General features: G+C 45.6%; 1 protein-coding gene across 6 annotated transcripts in view; it reads left to right on the plus strand.

Moving 5' to 3' along the window:
* The first annotated feature begins 5,646 nt into the window (after positions 1 to 5,646).
* ubr4 (ubiquitin protein ligase E3 component n-recognin 4) overlaps positions 5,647 to 25,552 on the plus strand; it is a 151,003-nt gene continuing 131,097 nt past the window's right edge. For all 6 annotated transcript variants that reach the window (XM_056275365.1, XM_056275367.1, XM_056275368.1 and 3 more), the window contains exons 1-2: positions 5,647 to 5,771; positions 24,676 to 24,773. In XM_056275365.1, coding sequence (XP_056131340.1) covers positions 5,647 to 5,771; positions 24,676 to 24,773 — 223 coding nt within the window. The remainder of the gene's footprint in view (positions 5,772 to 24,675; positions 24,774 to 25,552) is intronic.

Consider the following 25,552-nt stretch of genomic DNA (forward strand, 5'->3'; position numbering starts at 1 on the left):
AATGATGGCATTCAGGCTATACCTTTGATGCTAGCATAAATACAGTGTTCAGTGCTATACCTGATTAGTTACAACTTACATTTTATTCCTGCAAAGAAAATGTTAGTTTTATACTTACCTTTGTTTCCTGAAAAATAGAGGATTAGTTATCCTAACTGTAATTCTAGATCAAGTAAGCTATTTTGTATTGTATACTGATGTATGCTTTTCTGTATGTTTATTTTCAGTTTCACACTTCCTTGTTATTAAATCCCATCCATATACAACACTGGTCTGTTCCTTGGAGGATATGATGCAAGGGAGATTTTAGCTGGCTGTAAAACCTAATATGGGACAAGAGTCACACTGGGTGTAGCAGTACAGTCTGGCTTATGGACATCTTTTTGAGGGGAAAAAAAAACCCTGATGAACTTGTGTGTCCGACGCTCAACAGTGGCTTATCTGTCTTTCCCGTCTTGACGGGCTGTCGGGCACGAGCAGGTAAAGGAAAGTTCACGCAGGTCCGAGTTCAGCTTGCCTAGAGACAAGTATCACTCCCTCCCAAGAAATATACGACACCGTGGTTCTTCTGTTACTGATGGATTTATTAATCTCTTTTACGTCATCATTACCGTCATCAAATCCACCTTTGAACTTGCTGGCTGCACACAACCAAGACGGAATGAGTCCCCTCGAACAAAAACAAAATCTTCAAACGAGCAATGCAATATCACTTTTATAACTCGAACTTTTAGGCGGAGTATAAAAATTTCTCAGGCTTCACGTTTCTTGGAGGAAATTCTCAGGCTTCACGTTTCTTCTTGGAGGAAATTGCAACAACTAAATGTGTCCCTGTACAACTTAGAACGTAAACGTACTTCCTGTGTACTTTTAATACAAAACAAACCAACAGTCATAAAAATAAACCACATAAACAACTTATGCAAACAAAACATATCAAATAATATGACGGAGTGATAATGTATGCATCGAGTTCGGGGGGGCAGCCCGGGAACCGCCGCAGCTAGGACACGAACCTGGATCTCCTGCACCAAGGGTCCGGCCCGTTGGCCAAGGGCTAGCGAGTGTAGTCATGCATGGTCATTACAATGTTTACAATGTGCCCCAGGGGCGGGATTTCGGCGGGTGCAGGTGGTGCTGTTGCACCCAGGGCCGTAGCTTGCAGGGGGCCCGGGAAAGCTGCAAATGGAGCTTTGTAGAATAGAATAGAATAGAATAGAATACACTTTATTTGTCATTTGTACATACATACAATGAAATTCACTCTCTGCGTTTAACCCATCCTAGCTGTGTAGCTGCCCACTGCTCCTAGCTGTGTAGCTAGGAGCAGTGGGCAGCCACCGTGCAGCGCCTGGGGAATGGTTTACCCTTTCCAGTTACTGACAGCTGGGTAGACTGTGCCCGGGGATTTGAATTCAGAGTTACCTTCTCCTAGCCTTTGCCTAAAGAGGCATCAACCCACAAGGCAGCAGGTGGATTTGAAATCAGTGTTCCCTTCTTCTATCCCAATGCGTTGGCTGGACTGGGCACCATGGGAAGTACCATACAGGCATGCAGGAGGACCAGATCTATCAGTAGGGACATCGTCCTTAGCCAAAGGGCCCTTGCTGAGGTAAGGTGCTACCCCTCTACAGCCTGCGGTTGCAGTTTAGCGTCTTACCCAGGACACATACGGGACCCATTCATTTATTGTATACGGGACCATTTTGTTTATTTCACAGCAGATAATTACAAGTTTATGTCAATACTCAATGCAGGAATAGTATGGGAACTATATATTGCAGACAGCATTTATACGTCATGGTTTCTCCAATGATTTCTTCTCACTAACAGTCACCAAATGGCGTAAGCCATTTAAATTTCTGTGGAAAATGTTATTTCTTTTCATTATGGTGCCAAAGACTATGGGAAAAGTGGCATAACCAAATAAGATTTGCTTTGCGACAGAAGAGTACCAGCAAGAGTTAAAGGGAAGGTTTACAAGATGGCTGTGAGACCAGCTATATATTTATTTATTTTTTGAGAACAGTTATATGTTATATTGCTTGGAGATGGCACTGATGAAAAGCAGGAGGCGGAGCTGGAGGTGGCAGGGTTGAAGATGCTAAGATTTTTTTTCTTTGGTAGTAACGAAGGACAGGATTAGGAACAAATATATTAGAGGGACAGCTCAGGTTGGATGGTTTGGAGACAAAGCAAGAGAGGCAAGTTTGAGATGTGTGGACATGTGTGGAGGAGAGATGATGGGTCTATTGGGAGAAGGATGCTGAAGATGGAGCTGTCAGGCAAGAGGAAAAGAGGGAGGCCAAAGAGGAGGTTTATGGATGTAGTGAGGGAGGACATGCAGGTGGCTGGTGTGACAAAGGAAGATGTAGAGGACAGGAAAAGATGGAAACAGATGATCTGCCGTGGCGACCCCTAACAGGAGCAGCCAAAGATAGAAGTAATAGTAGTAGTAGATTGCTCACCGATTGTCACTTTATTCCTACGTTCACGAGTGTTTATTCTATCCACTTTGGCTGTGAAAGTTAGCTAGCAAGGGAAAAACTACTTCTGTAAGTGAGGAGGGGCAGGATATCTTCTGGATATAAGCACAAAAGTGGTGTGTAGAAAATGAAACAAAAGCATGTGCATGAGAGAGATCAGCTCGCACAGGGACTGACAACATTTGTTACATCCCGATATTACCCCAAATCCTAGACAATATCCATCCATCCATTATCCAAACCACTTATCCTGCTCTCAGAGTCATGGGGATGCTGGAGCCTATCCCAGCAGTCATTGGGCGTCAGGCGGGGACACACCCTGGACAGGCCATCACAGGGCCCACCCAGGGACAATTTAGTACGGCCGATTCACCTGACCTACATGTTTTTGGACTGTGGGAAGAAACCGGAGCACATGGATGAAACCCACGCAGACACGGGGAGAACATGCAAACTCCACACAGAGGACGACTCCCCAAGGACTACCCCGGGGCTTGAACCCAGGACCTTCTTGCTATGAGGCAACCGTGCAAACCACTGCGCCGCTTCTCTTATGTTATACAAGTACAAAATAAACAGAATAATAAAAAATAAAATTTTGCATTAGGAGGAGTGCTTCAATTTGTTCCACTTAGACTATATTTAAACATTCAAAGCTTAAGCCAACACACCATCCTCATGTGATCTGCCACTTGCTCTCCATTACTGTCGTAGTTCACTGGGAACCCAAAATTTTCCCATACAGCTGATTTGAAAGAAGCAGGCAGGTCTTTCTAGCTCCTGCGTGTCATTTGCACTCGCTGTAGTGTGAGTGACTGATTCAGTCATACCTCTTTTTCCACCAAGGCAGTTTGAGGGTTGATTTGGAGTTGGTGCTCAATAATCAAGGTAAGGAAATCACAGAAAGGTGAATCAGTTCATCTCGTGAATCAGTTCATTCATCTCAATAAACGTTGTCTCAGGTGTCTGTGAATGTCCTCATTCATCCAGGTCATGGTTATCCAAAGGAATTGAATCGAGTGCAACTGGACTTGGTATGAAGCCTCTCATCCAAGAGGCTTCATCAGTTCATGCCTTTCTGACTAGACCAAGCTAGTCTGACTGGCTGGTGATGCAACTCAGATATTTATCCTCTTTGGAGTCGTTATCAGAGCTAACGATGTCCATGGCTCTTTGTGTTCCGATGTGTAGCAACGCCCGTCGTTATCAGAGCTATTGATATGCATATGTATATGCATATGATATGTTGTCTCAGGATGAACTGATTCACCTTTCTGTGATGTTAAATAATCAAATGATAAAAAATATCAAATCATCAAAAAATAAATGTAAAAGCAAAGGTGAAGGGAAAAAAAACAAAGAACAAAAACACTAGATAGATAAATACTAGATAGATAGTAGACAGACTGATGAAAAAAGAGAGAAGCCCAAATGGAAGGAAAAGGGGAGACAAAGCCCAGAGAGATAGAGAGAGAGATAGAATGAGAGAGAGAGAGAGGGAGAGAGAGAGAGCGAGAGCATATTACATGTTGACATGTTTGTTCATGCAAACGTGAATATTTATTTAGGGTCCAGATTCCTTCAGTGGAATTACAAGTCTTTGCCATAGATTCCCACAATCATATCTGGCAAGTTTCTGGACTGCAATCCGTATTCAGACATGATTTTTATGAATGAAAACATTTGTAAACCAGCGAGCAAGCTGGCGCTACTACCACTCCTATAATTGTCACTTTGAACGTACTTTACAAACTCCTTTTCATGGTTGAGCCTGCAACCAAGTCAGGCTTAAATGAAAGGGTTGAAACAGATAATGTAAACAATATATTTTAGAAAATTCAACCTGGCAGCCTGTCCAGGGTGTCTCCCCGCCTGCCACCCAGTGACTGCTGGAATAGGCTCTGAGAGCAGGAAAAGCGGTTAAGATAATGGATGATCAACGACTGGTAGGGTCTTCGGTTGCAGTCCGTTGAGGAAGTTGCTCTCAGTGCCACGCGCTGACACTGGAGATACGGAGGCACCAAAGAGAGCGCGCCACCACTGAGCCCAACGACAGGAGCTGTCATCCGATCGTGACAGAGGAGACCAACCCGACAGTCTCTCTGTCTGTCTCTCTCTCTCACACACACAGACAGACGGAGAGACAGACATTTAAATCAATTGTTTGATGCTGCTGCTTGATATAGCTTACCATTTTATGGAATGTTTGCTCAAGGTGGGTGCATAAAAAACCCTACTCATTAATTTATCATTATTGTAGTAATTCTTGGTACAATAGTGTTCTTTCACATTTACCCTCAGTTCTTTACCTATCCCACGTTGGCTTGTTGCCACATTTTCAGCCTACTACGAGATTTATTTCTGAAGTTTGCTCTATGCCGTGTTGACTTTGTCTCATGATGGTGTCAGATTGAGTTACTGTACCCGAGTTTGGCACGTGGCTTATCTTAAATTGTCTCCTGTAACAAAACCGGCACAAGTAAAATCAGCAATAGGCTTATTCCGCTTGTAAAGTATAATTTCTGACACAGCATTAAGAAAACAACAACAGTGTGAGGAAGTGTGTTATTCTAGCACAATTTCGTGGTTGTGCAAACCCCACGAATGCGAAATATAGAGCCATCCTTGACGTTATGTGGGCCCACATAGATGTCAGCATTATTTTCTGTGCAAAGATGTGAATTTTACTCACTCTTATTCCTGACAGCTAAGAAAAGCTGCAGGCACTGAATACCATGCAACAAAACAGGCTACTGTACACAAATGCTGCAGCCCAGGCGGGGCCCATCCTTGAAATCTTCTTGCTAGATGTATGGCAGTGTAGGCGCATCAAGTCGCACCGTGAAATCTCAACACCACTGCGGCTGATTCCCAAGCACGAAACCAATTTCCTGCTTTAGACAATGCACAAAATATAATTTTCAGCAGGGCTAACTACAAATGCCGAGTCCTCTAAATATTTCCAACATGGCCTAAACAATTCTTTCTTGGGTTTAATATTTCCCCCAAATATAAGCACTTTACATCATCTCAGTTGTCATCTCAAGTTAACTGAGATGACAGTGCACTGCATTGCATTGGAATATGAGCGCCCCCTTGTGATGGTCTTTCGCTCAGGCGATTTCTTCTTCCAGCAGCTAGTTTTCTAAATGATTTCAAGATGGCGTCAAGTGGAGGAGCTGGGGAGCACGAATGGACAACGGCCGTGAGACCGCTTTTATCAGCTTCATATACAGCTTTCGAAACAAAAGAGCTACCTCAGCTTATTGGGTCTATAGTCAACAGGTAAGTGGTCACTTGTCAGTGCATTCTGAATTTCTGTTTGTCAGGGCACTGGCCGTTCCCACCAGGAAGCCTGTTAGGTGGCTAACTTAGCCTGCTAGCTAGCTAGCCAGCCAGCTAATTCAGTGCAACTTCTATTGCCCTCGAAGTAGAAACTGGCGTTAGCTAGCATGCTAACTAACTTAAGCAAAAAATGCTATTAAGAAGACTTGAAATGCTCAATTGTAAGTAGTTATGCACAAGACAGTTCCTACGTCCAATAGGAGCCTTATGCTGAATTTCTGTTTTTTAGGCGATAGTTTACAAATGGTATCCAGTGTTGCAATTAATGAAAATTTGCTTTATCATTAGCTAGCTAACACAAACATTACCCGGTAAGCTAGCCAATGGGCCTTGCGAACCGGTAGGCTAACGTATCTGAATTTTCAAGGCCCAACAGGATTCACCTTGAGTAATTTAAGATAGCTTTTTTTTATTTGCCTGATATGCCGAGCGAGTCATACATTGTTTTTGTTGGGCTGATTTTACCTGTCAACGAGAAGATTAAGGTTAGCTCGTCAGGTTGTCAGTCAGAAGTATTTGGGTGGTTGGACAGAAAATGTAGGCGGATACCTGGGTTCTCCGTGATTTTGGACATGGTAGCGACGAAGCACTTCTAAGTGAAACCATGGGCGAGTCAGTTGTGTGAAGTTATCAACCGTAACTCAGAATGACTGATTGGAAATTTGACTTAGTGACGCTGCTAAATCGACAGGGGAAATGATGCTTCGCCACTGTCACACGGGCAGAACTCGAGTCATCCTTTACGGGCAGTCACAACTGATTATCAGTGTCATCAGTGTGTAGTTTGAATGATCCAGTCACAAATTAAGTCCGAAGCCTTGACACAGCTATGTTTGAAATGCCGTGGTTACCAGGCGAGGTACACGCAGCTTGGACAGATTGTCATTTGACACTTCCACTCAGGTAGTGGTGATCCCGAGCGGAGCCTCCCGGGGTTTTTGAATTGGGTGTTGCTTCGCTGGTTGGTGTTATCTCCATTGATCTAAGAACCATCCTGCAAAGACAACGGAACAGTGAAACGGAATACTCCTTAGTGTGGTGGCAGCGCATCATGGGTTGCTAGAAATGGTTAAGTTTCGGATTTCAACAGTTTCGAATATTTGAAAGCGAAAGTAGAAAAGCTTTAAGGCTACGGTCACACGCGTGAAATTAACCTTGGCGAATATGCGCCTCCCGTTCACTTCCATTCTGTGAGAGCGAAGGGGCGAATAAAACATTCACTTCGAAAGACATTTGCGTCTTCGTTTCGCGTGGAGATCAACTTTGGTTTACTTTGACCGACGAATCTGCTGCCTCAACCAATAGTAAAGAAGTGTGTGTGGTTCACCCCACTTGGCTGTAATTGGCTGTAGTTTTCTTAGTGAGCCAGTATAGAGGAGACTTTGATTGTTGTTGTGTGTAACCAGCCGGTATTGTACGACGTTGCCCGTGCAAACTACAAACTGCCCCACAAGAGAGATGCTGCCTGACTGGCAGTGAGTTGGGAGACTGGCATTGAACGTAAATAAATGGAGAATTTATTAATAACATCAATTCATATTTTGAGGTATACAAATATAACTTGTACACCAATGTTCTTCCTTCGTATTTGTCCATGAAACAATGATAATGTACAACATGAACATGTACAAGTGAGACAATTAAGTGAAAACATTTATTTATCTTTGTCTGGACTTCAGTGTACATTTCCCCATCGCAAAACCAACAGCTGCTCATGTTTGACCGACAACCACAACCACTCAAATGGATTGCAAAGCAGAACTGATTTCCCGTGTGTGTTACATCCTGCACTGCCCACATTCAGCATGATGGAATATGAATTTTGCCTCGACAAGCGATGGTCATTCGCCTGTATTCGCGCATGTGTGACCGTAGCCTAATGCTTACTGGGAACTCTGTGTTGGAAAAAATGGCAACTAAAGTTGACCAGCGACTATTCAGGTGTCCAGATGTTTGTTTTTTTAGGAACATATAAAAACATTCAAGGTCACATGAACATTTTGCATTACTGAAAAAAGATTGCAGATGGTGTTAATGAAAAAGATTAAAACATTTTATATTCTATATCTATGACAAATTGTGTGTGTGTGTGTGTGTGTGTGTGTGTGTGTGTGTGTGTGTGTGTGCTGAGAGAGAGAGAGAGAGAGAGAGAGAGAGAGAGAGAGGAGAGAGAGAGAGAGAGAGAGAGAGGAGAGAGAGAGAGAGAGAGAGAGAGAGAGAGAGAGAGAGAGAGAGAGAGAGAGAGAGAGAGAGAGAGAGAGAGAGAGAGAGAGAGAGAGAGAGAGAGAGAGAATGAGAGAATGGGGGGGTGGATGGTCAGCAGCTTTCTTAAGATGATTGTTGGGCAGCTACCTACAGTACAGCCATCGGTCAACCTCAGGGCTTGGACCAAATTTATCTTTAGAGTATTTTCCCACAGATTTTGTATTGGGCTTTTCAGATCCCATAGTTGTATTTTTTTGCATAACTCGGCAAACATTAAAAGGAACTTGGAAAAAGATTTTTGAAAAAAATAACATTTTCATGTAACTGACCTCATTTTCAAACTGAAGTGAAAATAAACTAATTGCTATCTCAGTGGCAGTTCACAAGCAGAAACAGGTTTGGTTAAAGATGATGAGGACATGGTTTGGCAATATAATCACCAAATTTTTACACATTTAGTCATACATCATCAACTGTAGCTAGACCTACAGATTCTGATATTGGCTTCAAAATAGCTGGCGGTGTGGCCACAGGAGACACTGTGCCTCGGTGCCAGTTACCTCCTTATTTTCATTGATATGGTCTCCCAGAATGCTAATGCTTCTATTTTTTTGTGGATAGCCGTTCAGCTTAGTTTGGTTTGTTGATATCATTGATATGTTGTGGGGTACACTGCATTCAAAGACAAGATGAGATCAGAATGATGAGATGTAGTCTTATGTTAAGTGGTGAGTCCTAATTAGTTTGATTAAAAAGGAAGAAAAAGTTCTCAGTGTCACCTAGTATGGATGTTATTCCTGACTTTAAGGTGGCATGGTTTATAAACCATTTTGGGTAATAACAAATACAGTGGACTTAACATAATCATATAAAACCTAAATGTTTATTTAGTCCATAGACTGAAGAGGTGGTCAAGAGGAAGACTTGTTAAATAGTGTTACTGAGGTTGATCATGCACCCACATCCAACTATGAATATAGACAGCTATAGGACAGATGAAAGTATTTCTTCCAGACAAAGACCTTCATCTGATGGAAACATTAAAGTTGTTAATAATCACCTGATGGGAGTATAACACACAATGTGCTGAAACTATTTTTTGAATGTTGATGCTCACAGCAGAAGTTGCGGAGTTGGTGAGATGGGTGACTAGTCTTGCAAAGGTAATCCGAGTAGGGATAGTAGAGTGGTTTGGAGAGCATCCCACTAACTGGAGAACTAGGGTTCAGACCCTGCGATCTGCAGATAAATGTCCTTCAAGAGATACTGAGCACTTAAACGTGTTTTTTGAGCTGTACACTAAATGATATGAATGTACAATAATGAAATACATCAATGCTGGTGTTGATATTGATATTCCTTAGCAATTTTTAAAAAATTGGCATTTCATGTGTTGAAAATGGCTCACCACGCCATCTACTGTTTTAAATCAGCCCTGAACCTTGCAAGGCCAATGCTGACATACGGTTGGGACTTACTGATGTCATAAAAAAAAAACCCAAAAAACCCCAAAACCAAACAAACACATTTTTAACGAACCCTAATCAGAGGTGGGTGATCCACCTTCCCCTTTCCATCTGCAGCGGTTGGGGCATCTTCGTGGGGTGGTATCTGACGCCAGGCCAGTGGAGGGGACCACGGCGGTGTGCAGCAGCGACTCTGGACACACACCAGACCCTTGTCGCCAATTTCCCCAGCTACTCCTGCCTCACATATCTATACCCTTCCAACCCCGTCCCCCTCCTCAGCCCCTTGCCCACTTTTTAGCATTTTTCAAAATTATGCAGTGGGTGGAGTTAGGCTCAGACCGGGGGGAGAAGTTACACTTTATTATAGTGGTATTTTGACCTGAATATGACCCTCCTGGAAGGTGGTAAACCAAAAAAGAACTTAAGATAGTGACACTTGGACATAATTTGGTTACACCAAAATTTGTCCATAATGCCACATAAACGTGTCGTTATATCTCTGAATTTGCTTTTCATTCATTCATTTATTTATTTAGGTAGGATCCCCTCCCCTTTCTCCCCAATTGTACTTGGCCAATTATTCCACTCTTCCGAGCCGTCCCGGTCACTGCTCCACCCCCTCTGCCTACCCAGGGAGGGCTGCAGATTACGACATGCCTCCTCCGATACATGTGGAGTTGCCAGCTGCTTCTTTTCACCTGACAGTGAGGAGTTTCCCCAGGAGGACGTAGCACATGGGAGGATCATGTTATTCTCCCCAGTTCCCCCTCCCCCGAACAGGCGCTAGTGCAGTGACTAGGACACATATCCACATCTGGCTTCACACCCGCAGACACGGCCAATTTTGTCTGTAGGAACACCTGACCAAGCTTATTTGACCACCCTGATGAATTGCACACATTTATCATTTACTGTATGTTGGATTTACAGTCTAACCGTTTTATAATCTACATTTGTTCAACATTTTGTGAATGGCATTTCATGTATTCATGCATTTCATTGTAAATTAAAAAAAAAATGCATTCGTGTTTTCTGTCTTTAAGTGCTTACGTCAGAGGGTATTTTTGCTGATATTCACCATACATCGCGTGATACGGAGTAGTTGTGCTCAGTTGTATGACATGACTAATATGTGAGAAACAGCAAATATGCAAATTTGGACTTAAACCATTACATAAATTACCTGTACCCTAAGAAAACATGTTTTCTTGTGTGGGTGCAGTATTTGATTAAAGTGGGCCTTTAATTGTGATCTCTGCCTCATGATGAAATCTGTTAGCCACTTCTTGGCATTGAAGCGCCGCTGGGAGGGAGCAACCTCCTGCATTGTGTGTGCTTATGGCTTTTGTTATGAAGTTTGATGGTCTCCTGTTTAAGCTGTGTAGCTGCAGGCGCTGATTATTTTTTTTTCAGTTGCCTGCAACATTTGGACTGCACTGTTTATTACTTAGTGTTTTTATTTTAAACACAGCCAGCTAAATTCTTTGAGACACTCAAGGTAAAAAGTATAACTCTTCCATGGGTTTTTGGTTGGCGGTGGCTGCTCAGTTTACTTGGAAGACTCCTTTGGTGGCTATGTCTGTTTTTTTGGTCGAAATCGGTTTCTTCTGCTGGGTCTACTGGACTGCCCATGCAGACTGGCAGTTCTGACAGTCATACAGTGAAATTCTTGGACTGTGTTGCACTGGATGGACTGTGTTGTTGGCTGTTTGTGTTTTTTTTTTTTGCTTCTCTCTGTTTTTGTATATTTTTGGTGATGTCGGTTTTGGGAAGTTTTGGATGTGTGTTTTTGTCTTTTGTGTTGCACTGCTGTGGGCTGGGGGAAACGAAATTTTGTTTCTTTTGTGTACGCCAAGTACATGAATAATAAATGTGAATAATGAATTGTTCCTGATTCCTGATGTTGACTTTGAGAAACAAACATGGCGCGGACTTCATAGAAGTGGGGTTTTGTTCTTGCTGAAAAACGAGTATGTTGTAGTCTTATGATTCACAAGAGTCTGGCGGCGGACTGAGGACACCTCCACCTCCCACTTTTGTTGTTTTGCTGTCCGGTAACTGATGATGCACTGGGCATTCAGTCAAGGTTAGTGTTAGGGTGAGGGTTGGCGGTGGGAGGTGATGGAGGAGGCGGGAGGAGTTGGAGGTGTCTGCAGTCTGCTGCCAGACCAATCTCACTATTTGTTGTGACCAGACATGTCTCCTTTCGTTGTGAGTGACAAATTGTGCACTCTGGGTAGCTTCCTACTTAATTTGCACATGGAGAACATTGTCATAGTAACTAGCTCAGGGGGACCACGAGACAGAGAAACAAATGCTACCTGTAGGTGTTTCAGAGGAGCAAAATAAAGAAATGCACACAAATTAACCAACTGTTCAACAAAGTCATGGTTATATTGTATCAAAGCTTGTTTCGCATCAAATTTATCACCAGCAATGATTAGGGTGTTTTAGAGGGGTAAATAAGACAGTATTCCAAGAAAGCAGTTGTCCATTATATTAGATTAAATCAAAAGCGCTAGTGTGGGAGTGCAGGAATGAGGAGACGGAGAGATCGAGTCGAGTCAATTCCATTTACTCGCCACACAAAACGACACTGATACAGCACAACCTCTGGTGGCAACCAGCTAACCGCTAGGCTGCTGCAAACATGACTCCACCCCGGAAACTCTAAGCAGTGCCTACGTCAGCACTCAGAACGACTGCCTTAAAGGAGCAGCAGCCCCTGGTGAATCTACCCTCAATTGTGTATCACCACACAGGCCCCCCCAGAATTCACCATCACGAAAAAATGCAAAATAGTAATGTAACACAAAAGTACTCAGTGAAACACAAACAGCCAACAGGCGAACAGTCCTCAGTGAAACAGTCAACGTCTCGGGGGGCGGACCAGGTGGCCAAAACGGCTGCGCTGAATGGGTTTGGGGGTGGGGACAGAGCCGGAGCCCGGGCAGGGGCTGAGGCGGGGCCGGGGGCATCCACGCTGCGAGGGCAGGGCCAGTTCGACCGGCCCACCCAGGTCCAAATGGGCAAGCTTGAGACGGTCCACCGAGACCCGCTCCGGCTTGTCCACCACAAAGTTCTTAGGCCCCGCTTCCAGGACGTGGAAGGGCCCGTCGTAGTGGGGCTGCAGGGGGTACGGTGGCTGTCGTGGTGGATGAAGACGTACCTGGCCAACAGCAGATTCTTGGGGACGTAGGACTGAGGGAGGCAGTGGTGAGATGTAGGGATCGGAGTGAAAGCGTTGGCGCTGTCCCGGGCCACAGCCCAATGAGAAGCTGCTAACCAGGGGGCCACAGCGTCTGGGAGAAACTCACCCGGGACACGCAGCGGCTGGCCATAAACCAGCTCGGCAGACTAGGACTGCCTTGGGGACGGAGCGAAGGCCGAGCATGACCCATTGGAGGCGATCGACCCAGTTGCTGTCCACGAGGCTGGCACGAAGAGCGGCCTTCATAGACCGATGAAACCGCTCACAAAGTCCGTTGCCCTGCGGGTTGTATGCTGTGGTGCGGTGGAGCTTCACCCCCAGCCCCTCCGCGACTGCAGTCCAGAGCTCCGACGTGAACTGCAGGCACCTGTCAGAGGAGAGGTCAGCAGGCATACCAAAACGAGCCACCCAGGACCCGATGGAACGCCCAGGCCACCTCAGCAGACGTGGTCGATGAAAAGGGAACAGCTTCCGGCCACCTGGTGGTCCTGCCCACCATGGTGAGAAGGTGAGTGAACCTGTGGGAGGGGGGCAGGGGGCCCACCAGGTCCGCATTCACATGGTCAAAACGCCTCTCGGGCACCAGGAATGGTGCAAAGGGGGCTTTGGTATGACGGTGTACTTTGGAACGCTGGCACACCATGCAGGAGTCAGCCCAGGCCTTGACGTCCTTCCTGAGGCCGGGCCAGACAAACTTGGCCCCCACTAGCTTAGTGGACGCCTTCACACCCGGGTGGGAAAGGCCATGGTTAACGTCAAAAACATGGCGCCGCCAGCCGGTGGGCACCATGGGGCGGGGCTGGCCCGTAGAAACATCGCAGAGGAGCATGGCGTTGGCGCTGTCAAAAACCGCATCCTCCAACCGCAGCCCCGTAGTGGCCGTCCGATAGGCCTGGATGTCCGCGTCAGCGGCTTGGTCTGCAGTCAAGGCAGCGTAATCGAGTCCCAAGTGAACGGACCCTGCCACTGCCCGGGAGAGGCAGTCAGCAACCAAGTTGTCCTTGCCAGCCATGTGCTGGACGTCCTTGGTAAACTCCGAGATGGCAGAGAGCTGACGCTGTTGGTGCCCGGACGCTCGGAGGTCTTGGCCAAGGCAAATGTCAGCAGCTTGTGGTCAACGAAGTCAGTGAAACGGCGGCCTTCCAACAGGAACCTGAAGTGTCGGGAGGCGAGGAAGAGACCCAGGAGCTCCCGGTCGAAGGTGCTGTACTTCCGCTCGTTGTCCATAAGCTGTTTGCTAAAGAAGGCAAGGGGCTGCAAGGCGCCCCCCACCCACTGCTCACACACCTCCCCGACCGCATAGTCAGAGGTGTCAGTCGTGAGGGCAATCAGGGCAGTGGGGGACGGGTGCGCCAGCAAAGCGGCATTGGCAAGCGCAGCCATGGCGTCGTCAAAACCTTCGTCCATCCCCGGGGACCAGTCTACCTTGCCCTTGGCTTTCTTGCCCCGCAGGACCTCGTACAAGGGCCGCATGCGGTGAGTTGCGTAGGGAATGAACCTGTTATAAAAGTTCACCATGCCCAAGAACTCCTGCAGGGACTTCACAGTGCGGGGGCGTGGAAAACTGGCAACGGCGTCCACTCTGGCAGGAAGCAGAACAGCTCCTTGCGGGGAAATGCGGTGGCCGAGGAAGTCGATAGACGACAGGCCAAACTGTAACTTGGCTGGGTTGACTATGAGTCCATGCGCACTGTCCGCAGGTGCACTGGCCACGAGAATGTCATCTAAGTAAACAAACAAGAACGGCATATCCCGTAGCACAGAGTCCATCAGCTTCTGGAATGTCTGCGCTGCCCCCTTGAGACCAAAGGGCATCCGCAGGAACTCGAAGAGTCCAAATGGCGTGATGACCGCTGTCTTGGTCACGTTCCGAGGGTGGACCGGTACCTGGTGGTAGCCCCGCACCAAATCTACTTTGGAAAAGATGGTTGCCCCCGCCAGGTGGGCGGAGAAGTCCTGTATGTGCGGGACGGGGTACCGGTCAGGGGTTGTGGCGTTGTTCAGGTGACGAAAATCGCCGCAGGGGCGCCAACCGCCATCAGTCTTAGAAACCGTGTGCAGGGGGAAGGCCCACGTGCTGTCCGAGCGGCGCACAATGCCGAGGCGTTCCATGGTGGCAAACTCATCCCTGGCAATCGCGAGCTTAGCAGAGTCGAGGCGCCGAGCACGTGCGTAGACCGGGGGGCCGTTGGTGGCAATATGGTGCTCCACCGCTGACGAGAACATATGTGTGGTGAGGTCAGGGAACTCTGCGAGCAGTCGTTACGTATCTCCGGCGGCGAGCATGTTTGACAGACTGAGCGTCCCTGCACCTCCCAGTGTGCACGGTTATGTAGCGAAAGAGACAACATCGATCAAGCGACAGTTCGTAACATCCACCAGCAGCCTGAAGGCGCACAGAAAGTCCGCTCCCAGGAGGGGAACCGACACCGTGGCCATAACAAAGTCCCAGCCGAAATGCCGCCTGCCGAAACACACCTCCACATACCTGGTGCCGTAGGTACGTATGGGCGTGCCGTTCGCGGCATTCATCGGGGGGCCTTGTCCGCCGGCCATGGTGTCCGCGGCCAATGCAGGCAGGATGCTACGCTGAGCGCCCGAATCGACCAGCAGCCACCGGCCAGATAAGGCGTCCTTGATAAACAACAGCCTGCTATTCTTGCCGGCGCTCAGCACCGGCCCTGGCATTTCCCTGGACGCTGAAGCTGCATGGGCGGGCGACACTGCTTGGCCCTGGCACCAAACCTGTTGTGGTAATAACACAACCCGCTGTCATGCTGGCGGCGGGCAGCCACCGCAGCCGTGGTGCCTGCTGCGTCCTCCAGAGGCGGGGGCGAGGTCTGGGTGGGGAGCGTCGCATGAACGAACTGCTGCCGGTTGGCGAGGAAAATCCTGTCCGCTTCCGCACCCAGAGCGCGGTAGTCTTTGGTGAAGGAGAGAGCGGAGCTGGGTGGTGCTGTGCGCACAGGCGCTGGGAGCTGCCATAGAAAAATATGGGTGACAATGAAGGAGGGGTCCGCTGAGCCCAACAGGAATGCCTTGAGTACGCTGGATTTTCCCACAGCCGGGGGGGGGGCTTCCAGTAGCCCCATAGCTCGGACCGTCGTCTGGGCATCTAACACTGCCACCACATGGAAATACCTCGTAACGTCCTGCGTTATTCCTCCCAGCTCGAACTGGGCTTCAATGGGCTGAAACCATGGCTGGGGACTGTGCTGCCAAAAGTCGGGCAACTTCACTGTTGCTGCTGAGATGTTAGCGCTAACATGAGCCATACCGTTAGCATCACTCGGAGCCGGAGCGGTGTCGTCATCGCTTTGGGTCGACATGTTCATTGTCAACGTGCAGGGTCACCAATGTGAGAGTGCAGGAATGAGGAGACGGAGAGATCGAGTCCAGTCAATTCCGTTTACTCTCCACACAAAACGACACCGATACAGCACAACCTCTCGTGGCAACCTGCTAACTGCTAGGCTGCTGCAAACGTGGCTCCACCCCAGAAACTCTAAGCAGTGCCTACGTCAGCACTCTGAACGTCTGCCTTAAAGGAGCAGCAGCCCCTGGTGAATCTACCCTCAATTGTGTATCACCACACTAGAATATTTTTGTTAGTGAAAAAGTGGACCTTGCTATATTTTATTTTTCTATCAAGTAAGGATAGGCATGGTTAATCGGTCAACCGAAATTGATCCTTAATCGAAATGTCAACATCTTTACCAGAATGTCAACTTTTTTTTTAGGCATTATGATTAACTTAGCTGTTAAAATTAATTATTTCAAAAATAAAATAACTTTTTAAGGGAGTATTCTGTTCTATTTTAATTGGTGGTGTGTAGGGGTGGGGGAAAAATCGATTCTTAGATGCATCGAGGTTCATAAAAAATTATGTCTCGATGCAGAAAACTCAATAATTGGAAATTTAAAGCTAAGTTCTTTACTGGGCTGTATGCTCCTTATGGCTGCCGCTGAACGAACTGGACGGTGAAACTCAATGGACATAAAACGTGCATCATGTTTACGTTCTAAGCTAGGCTTGCTTCAGTTTTGGTGAGGATGACTAAGCGTGAGCAACCGAGGTTGGATACAATTCAACCGGCACCCTGTGGCTTAAAAGCCAGCGTATGGAAGCATTTTGGCTTCTATGAAGTTGAAGGGAAAAGTGACCTGGACAAGAGCCACACTGTATGCAAGTTGTGTCTAAAAAAATATTTTGGGAACACAACAAACATGATAAACCATATTTCACGTTTCCACCCGGAGTTGGAGGAAAACAGCCAGTTGTAGTTGCTGCCAACCACAGAACAACTGAACAAGTGGTATCAAAACTTCCACTGAACTTGGAAAGGGCGAAGCGAATCACAAGGTCGATCGCAACTTTTCTTGCCAACGATTTGCACCCCTACTCAGTCATTGAGAACCAGGGCTTTCGCACTATGTTGCACACTTTGGAGCTGAGATACTACATCCCATCTCGACGTATTTTCACCGACACAGCGTTACCCACACTCTACAACGAAACCAAAACCAAATTCATGGAATCATTGAGGTTGAGGAAAGTGGGTAGGATAGTAATAACATGCGATGTGTGGACATCAATTGCTACAGAATCTTATGTCACCATAACTGTGCACTTTATTACCAATGACTGGCAGCTCGTGTCTCATGTGCAGGCGATGTGGTTACTGCACAGCGGAGCACACTTACACCGCAGCATGTAGACCAACTCCTGTTCTTACACAAAAACTTACACATTCCAGCATTCACCAGCTAAACACATTTGCTAAGTTGCATTTCCATGATTTCATTGTGGCCTATTATTTGTATTTTCTCCATTATTTATTGTTTTACCACACATTCCACAGAAAGCGTTAGTCTTGCCGCTCTGATGGCCAAGCGGAATAAACCGCTGTTCATGCAGTCCGCTCGTCATGTGGCTGGGAGATTCGTATCCCAGACTCGCTGTAACCGGTCACGGCCAGAGCATCCACGGGTTAAGGCATTCATTAGGCCACCCTTACCCGAGGGATAGTGGGTGTAGATCGGTGTAGTGTTCGGGGACTCGTCGTTCTCCAGTGACCCCTCTGGCCCATCTGGGCGCCTGCAGCCAAGCAACCGAAAGCATTCTCCTTACGTCTCCTTCGCGGCCTGAAGGTAATGCAATCCATGCGAGGCTTCAGCGTGTCTTCTGCATGTCTTCCCTCACCACGTCCATAAACCTCATCTTTGGCCTGCCTATTGCCCTCTTCCCTGGCAGCTCCTTCTCCCAATATACCTAGTATCTCTCCTCCACACATAATAATAATAATAATTAATAATAATAATAATTACATTTATATAGCGCTTTTCAAGACACCCAAAGCACATGTCCAAACCATCTCAATCTTGCCTCTCTTGCTTTGTCTCCAAACCGTCCAACCTGAGCTGTCCCTCTAATATACTCGTTCCTAATCCTGTCCTTCTTCGTCACTCCCAATGAAAATCTTAGCATCTTCAACTTGGTTGATGCTAGATCCAGGTGTGATTGGTGGTTGGTTATGGTTAGGTTAGGGTTAGTTTAAACTCTTTTTGAATTTCCATTTTTAGCAAGCGTTAATGTTAGCTATCGTCACAGTATGATCTGGCAATGTTAAGGTCAGTTGTAAGCTAGCTAGCTAAATGTTTCAGTGCACATCGTTTGTTTCAAGTCAGTGCGCTTTGAGATTCCGCGCTGTCTACTGGCCGACGCAACAGCCAATCAGGGCTACTTCTGTGCCTACACCCAGTTGGATCTAGCATCAACCCTTCAACTCTGCCACCTCCAGCTCCACCTCCTGTTTTCGCCAGTGCCACTGTCACTGTCTCCAAACCATGTAACATAGCGTGTCTCACAACCATCTTATAAACCTTCCCTTTAACTCTTGCTGGTACCCTTCCGTCACAAATCACTCCTGACACTCTTCTCCACCCACTCCACCCTGCCTGCACTCTCCATCTCTCTTCCGCACTCCCTGTTACAGTGAACAGTTGACCCCACGTATTTAAACTCATACGCCTTCGTCACCTCTACTCCTTGCATCCTCACCATTCGGCCGTCCTTCGCCTCATTCACACATGTGTATTCCATCTTACTCCTACTGACTTTCATTCCTCTTCTCTCCAGTGCATACCTCCACTTCTCCAGGCTGTCCTTAACCTGCACTCTACTCTCACTACAGATCACAATATCATCCGCGAACATCAAAGTCCACGGAGACTCCTGCCTGATCTTGTCCGTCAGCCTATCCACCACCATTGCAAACAAGAAAGAACTCAGAGCCGATCCTTGATGTAATCCCACCTCTATCTTGAACCCATCTGTCATTCCAACCGCACACCTCACCACGGTCACACTTCCCTTATACATATCCTGCACAACTCTTACATACTTCTCTGCCACTCCCGACTTCCTCACACAATACCACACCTCCTCTCCTGGCACCCTGTCATATGCTTTCTCTAAATCAAAAAATGACCTTCTCTATGCTTCATCAACATTCTCAAAGCAAAGATCGCATCCGTAGTGTTTTTTTTTTTGTGGCATGAAACCATACTGCTGCTCGCTAATCGTCACCTCCCCTCTTAACCTAGGTTCTATTACTCTTTCCCATATCTTCATGTTGTGGCTGATCAGTTGTATACTTCTGTAGTTTCCACAGTTCTGCACATCACCCTTATTCTTGAAGATCGGTACCAATATAATTCTTCTCCACTCCTCAGGCATCCTTCCACTTTCCAAGATTGAGTTAAACAATCTAGTTAAAAACTCTACTGCCATCTCCTGAACACCCCCATGCCTCCACAGGTATGTCATGTGGACCAACCGTCTTTCCACTCTTCATCCTCATCATAGCTGCCCTCACTTCCTCCTTGCTAATCCACCTTACTTCCTGATTCACTATCCCCACATCATCCAACCTTCTCGCTCTCTCATTTTCTTTATTTATCAGGCCCTCGAAGTACTGCTTCCACCTTCTCAACACATTCTGACTGTTGGAACTGCCAGTCTTCAGGGGCTAGCAGTTAGCTTCCTGGTCCTGTCAGACTGCTCTCAGTGTTTCATCTTCAGCGCAGCTCTGGGCAGGGCCCTGGTCCTTGAGCCCACCGGACGCAGCAGACTAGGCTCCCTCAGCCAATCCAACGCTAGCTCTCCCAGCCAGACACCTTTGACACACCTGCCCGCACTCCACATGACGACACTAAAAACACAGTCAAGGCTAGGCAAGGCCGCTGCAAGACCACTCTCCGTGTTAACGAAACTGCTGGTCTGCATGGGCTGGCAGTTAGCTTGGCCTGCCCCGCTTCCTTGTCCTGTCAGACTGCTCTCGTTGTTACCTCTGCTAGTGTTGCTCCAGGCAGAGCCGTGGTCCCTGGGCCCACAGGATGCAGCAGACTAACCTCTCCCAGCTGATCCAGCGCCAGCTCTCCCAGCCATCAAACGAAGACAAACTTAGATGCAGACATAGACAAAGACACTGCATGGATGGTACTGGGTGAGGCTGCCACAAATGTGAATTCGTGCCGCCATCTTCCCTCACCGGTACTGGGTGAGGCCGCTGCAAACCTGAATTTGCCATTTGCCATCTTCCCACACAGGAAGCGGAGAAAAAGATGATGAAGAGCGTAGCCCCAACCACATTGCAAGCTTGCTGCAATCCTCTGTTTGTTCGGAGAAGCATTAATTCGTTGTTTTCATTCTTTTCTCTGCCGTGCTGTTAATCTATTAATGTTAGACAGCTAGTGTAAGCTAGCTGGCTGTTTACAGAGCATTTATTCAAAACGGAGATAAGCACCAATCAGAGAGTAGTTTAAGATGATTCTCCATGGAAACGGCCACGTAAAAAGACCCAGTTTTTGAATCCTTTTATTTCTTATAGGGTCAAAGTTGTTCACTTGTTTTAACCATTACTATACCAGCAAGACTTTGAGACCATTACTCTACCAGAAAGACTTTTACGTTTGCCTGTACATCTCTGTTGTTGTCACAGTTTTGGTGTGAGATTTGCCTTGGTGTCGTGAGAGTGTGAGACAGCATGAAAGTGTGAAATTCATGCCAGATGCCTGAGAGTTGGCAACCCTGCTATGGTACAGCTGATGACCAGAGAAAAGAAATCGAGCTATATTTTAGCGAGCCATGCATCCCACCAGAGTAGAACTCTCTGCTGTGGTAAATGAATGAAAGGAGATACAAAAAGCTCAGTATTCTAGGACGTCCGGGTAGTGTGGTGGTCTATACCGTTGCCTACCAACATGGGGATTGCCAATTCGAATCCCCGTATTACCTCTGGCTTGGTTGGGTATCTTTACAGACACGATTGGCCGTGTCTGTGGGTGGGAAGCCGGATGTGAGTATGTGTCCTGGTCACTGCACTAGCACCTCCTCTGGTCCGTTGGGGCGCCTGTTCAGGGGGAGGGAGAACTGGGGGGAATAGCGTGATCCTCCCACACGCTATGTCCACCTGGCCAACCTCCTCACTGTCAGGTGAAAAGAAGCGGCTGGCGACTCCACATGTATCAGAGGAAGCATGTGGTAGTCTGCAGTCCTCCTGGATCAGCAGAGGGGGTGGAGCAGAGACCGGGATGGCTCAGAAGAGTGGGGTAATTGGCCGGGTACAGTTGTGGAGGAAAAGGGGGGACTTTTTTTTTTTTTTTTAAAAAGCTCAGTATCCTCGGAAAGAAATACTTAGGGATTTCCGCAACTTCCGTTCCGTCCTCGCAGAACAAGTGTCCTCCACTGCCAGTCTGATTGTAAATAGACTCCGTACTCGGCTATATCCCGAACACATTGATCAAAAATTAAGCTAAAACTATTTGTAACCATTCTTTTATTTGTTTATTTTCTTATATTTAAGTCCTAAAACCTACTTAAAATAAGAGATATAAAAAATTTATAGACTGCCTATTCATCTGATAAACCGGTTACCAGTGATTTATGTTTAATTTTTTATTTATTAAATGGCGGTTTTGTATTTAAGTTGAAATTTTATTTATGTTTTTCCCATCTGTAAAAGTAGGTTATTTGGACATTATTTGCCTATTTATTTTGGTTAAATACAATATTTAAGAGGTGTATTGTGTGTGTGTGTTTGTGGGGGGGGGGTTAGCCTATTGTTTTTATGTTTAAGATACTGTACTTTCTTTAGCCAGGCATTGTTCCACATTTTGAAAGCCTCAATAAATTAATCAGAAATATCACTTGTAGCTGGTTTTATTGATTTTGAGACAGTACTAAATGCATTGTGAATTTTATTGTTGGCTGTGGTCCAAGGTGTTTGCACGTGCTTTTACAGGCTTTTACAGATGTATAAATTAGCCGGTTAACTGATCAAATCCCGCCATCAACCAAACTAGGAAAATGATTGAAAATGCCCATCCCTATTATCAAGCAATAAGAGTTTTGGGCCCAATATGACTTACGTTATAGCCTTTATAATTTGAATATTTCACATTTGTATATTGTGATGTTTATTCTGAAGCAATATATTGTTCAGGCCTAAACATTAAGTTTTCAACTCATACGTGTAGTAGTGATGGTAAAACCTTTGGACTGAATGAACTCAGTTCATTTTTGCGCAGTTAATTTCCAGGGCTGATTAGAATTATTCTCATTTGCCATTTAAGTGCAGATGCTAAGAATTTAACTTGGTGGGCTTCTCGCATAGATCACATCCATTGTAATACAAAAAGAAATATATTAAGTATTTAAAAAGGGATGAGTAGGTAAATAGGATTTGGAATAAAAAAAAAATCTGGAGGGAGTCTGTTCTGTGCAATATGGTCATTATCTCTGTAAGTGCTTGATTAATTGTACTTGGAGGAATCCAGGGTTGGCAGTTATAGAATACATTAACAACAGTCTATATAGTGGACAGGTTCTTTTGGACTGGGTTCATTATATTCACAGTTTGGAGTATGTTTAACACCAGATTGTTGGCGCTACACCATGATGTGAAACTGACCTTTCTTGTACATAGTATCATAATTTTTTAGGATACGGCCTACTGGTGGGGTGTGGTCTAAACCTAAGTGGTTTGATACGTGGGTGCCTCGAGCTGTAATCGTTGCCATATGGGAAATGGATGAAAGGAAAGAGCTTATGGTGTGCCTCTGTTTTACAATGAGGTGGTAATTCTGGTCCAGATGCACAAAATACCTTCAATTTGTCAGGAAGTCTGTTAATCACTCGCAGATGGAAGGGCTTGTGCTCAGCTGAGTCAGTTTGCCGTTTTACCTGAGTAGGATGGTGGTGTTGGAATTGGAGCTAATGTCGGTATCTTAACATGTTAGCCATGGGTGTCAAGGTGTCACTGGATGTAGTGGTGTAAATAAATCTGTAATAGTTATGCAATGTTCCATTTGTGTGCCATTAGAATAATGCCAAAAAAAAAATTGGGATCAGCCCTCCACAATCCCTCACTATTCTGTATCAGCATTTTAAGTTCTTGAGAAGCAGTAGACACAGAAACTAGTCAAAAGACATTAGGGGAAAATACCAAGTTATGATACAAAATACCTCGTGTTGCACTGGGTTAAGACACTTAAACCAGATTCATCCCATGTAACACTGATATTGTGCCCAGTTTTTATTTTCATCCTCTCCAGCAAACAAAAATGGCAACATATGTTATGCAAATACAAAACTAACAAATATTTCATGAAAAAGAATTTTTTTTTATGGGGATGCACGATAATATCAGCACATCACCAAGTCATAGTCAAGTTAATTTTACTTGTATAGCCCAATATCACAAATTACAAATTTGCCTCAAGCAGCACAACATCCTGTCCTTAGACCCTCGCATTGGATAAAGAACAACTCCCTAAAAAAAAAATCCATCCACCATCAGCTGATTAAGAAAAATTGAGGTTAATTATCGGCATTGGCAGATATGAAAATTTCTGCCAATGTGCCTGGCCAATAACGTGTTAACTGTGCACACGCGATGACGCTAAATGTTTATTATGAGCACCAAGCAACAAGCTTCAGCATTTCACTTTGAAACCCTTCCATACAAAACCACACTCCTTTAACACTACCAATTTAATTATACATCTTAAGAGCCGTCATCCTGAACACCCAGCAAGAAAAAAACGGCACCAACGAAAACCTGTCAGCAGCCTCTACTTCAGTCATTTGACAAAGCTAAGAAATATAGCAATCACCCAAATTTAACAAAACCATTGAATTCATTGGTCTTGATAACCAGCCTTTCAGCATGGTGGAAGATGTGGGCTTCTGCAAGCTGATGATGTACTTAGAGCCACGGTACGCTATGCCTAGCCATTGTTACCTGAACTACAAAGCGTTGTCACAGAAAGGAAGCTGCTCACTGATGCCACTCATTAGCTTTACAACGGACATCTGGACATCGAGTGTAAGCTCTGTCAGCATCTTTGGGGACCGGGGTTCGCGCCTTGGTCTTGTCAGATCCGACTATGGCCAGATTCGATGAAGCAGCAATAATTGGCAGCACTGTCTTCAGGAGGGGGGACGGAGTTGGCTTGTGTTCATCACGAGTGCGTCTCTGGGTGTGTTGGAAAAAGTGGTTCGGCCTGGATTCGCCTTGCCACAGAGGTGGCGAGGCGTCTCCTTCGAGACTGCCGGCCGGAGAGATGCAGTTGGCAAATGCATGCCAATGGGTGTTTGAACTAGAGTAGGGAGTGATTGGCCACTAAATTGGAAGAAAAAGGGAAAAATCAGAAATAATTTTTTTTTAAAAAACCCGGATATCTGGACATCGAGTGTAAGCTCTCTCAGCATGTTGAGTCTCACTGCCCAGTGGATTGACGAGGACTTCAAGTGTATATATTGGTATCTGCATCATCAATTGGCCAAAATGAGTTTGATATTATCGGCACATTGAATATCGGCAAAAATCCAATATTGTGAATCCCCAGTTTTTTTTTTTTACATTATATACTGAATTTGAATTGTCTTTTCCAGTGAATCAGAGATTCTTCACCACGACAAACAATATGAGCCTTTCTACTCATCGTTTGTGGCTCTTTCTGCACATTACATCACCACAGTATGTGGACAAAGTACGTATGTTTTGTTTTCCTCTGGGTTACCATGTTTCTGCCAGTGAATGTATTTGATTATCAATTGACAGTTTGCACAATTTGCAAAAGTCCATCCTCCCTTAGATACTGTTGCTATGACCAATGTATATTCAAGATGAGCTCTGCTGTTATAACTTCAACATCACATCAGTGTGGTAAACATGCTGAAGATAATGTGAAGTTGTTTTACACATCAGTTTCTATTTCCTCAACAATACCATTCCATCATTTATGTCTCTGTAAGGTGTGTATTCACTACTCTCGCATCATCTATTGTACTTTGCATAAAAGCTGCTCCCCCTTGTTTGTAGTTTGGTATCAGAGCAGTGTAGGTTGTAGGAAGGACTAGAGATGATCACTAAGCACTAATGGGTGGATCATTGTGTCGCTCAAGACAAGTTTATTTGTATAGCTCAAAATCATAAGGTAGTCCTGAAGGGCTTTACAATCAGTACAATATACGACACCCAGTTGGTCACTAATTTGCAAAAAGGCAGCTATGTTTGTTAAGGGGAAAGATTATTTTTCTGACTAATTTTTACAGAAATGGAATAAGATTTATTCAGGAATGTCTTAGTCTCTGTGACATAATTTGTATATCATCTAATCTGCACCATCTACACCACTGTGGCCCAAAAAGATAACTCAAATTCATATGGCTTTATTGGCATGTCGTAACACTGTACATATTGCCAACTACTATGGGTAAAAAAAAAAAAAAAAAACTGATGCAATTTACTTTGTTGACCTAAAGCAGA

The sequence above is a fragment of the Lampris incognitus genome, chromosome 2, assembly GCF_029633865.1.
Source record: "Lampris incognitus isolate fLamInc1 chromosome 2, fLamInc1.hap2, whole genome shotgun sequence".
Classification (NCBI taxonomy): domain Eukaryota; kingdom Metazoa; phylum Chordata; class Actinopteri; order Lampriformes; family Lampridae; genus Lampris; species Lampris incognitus.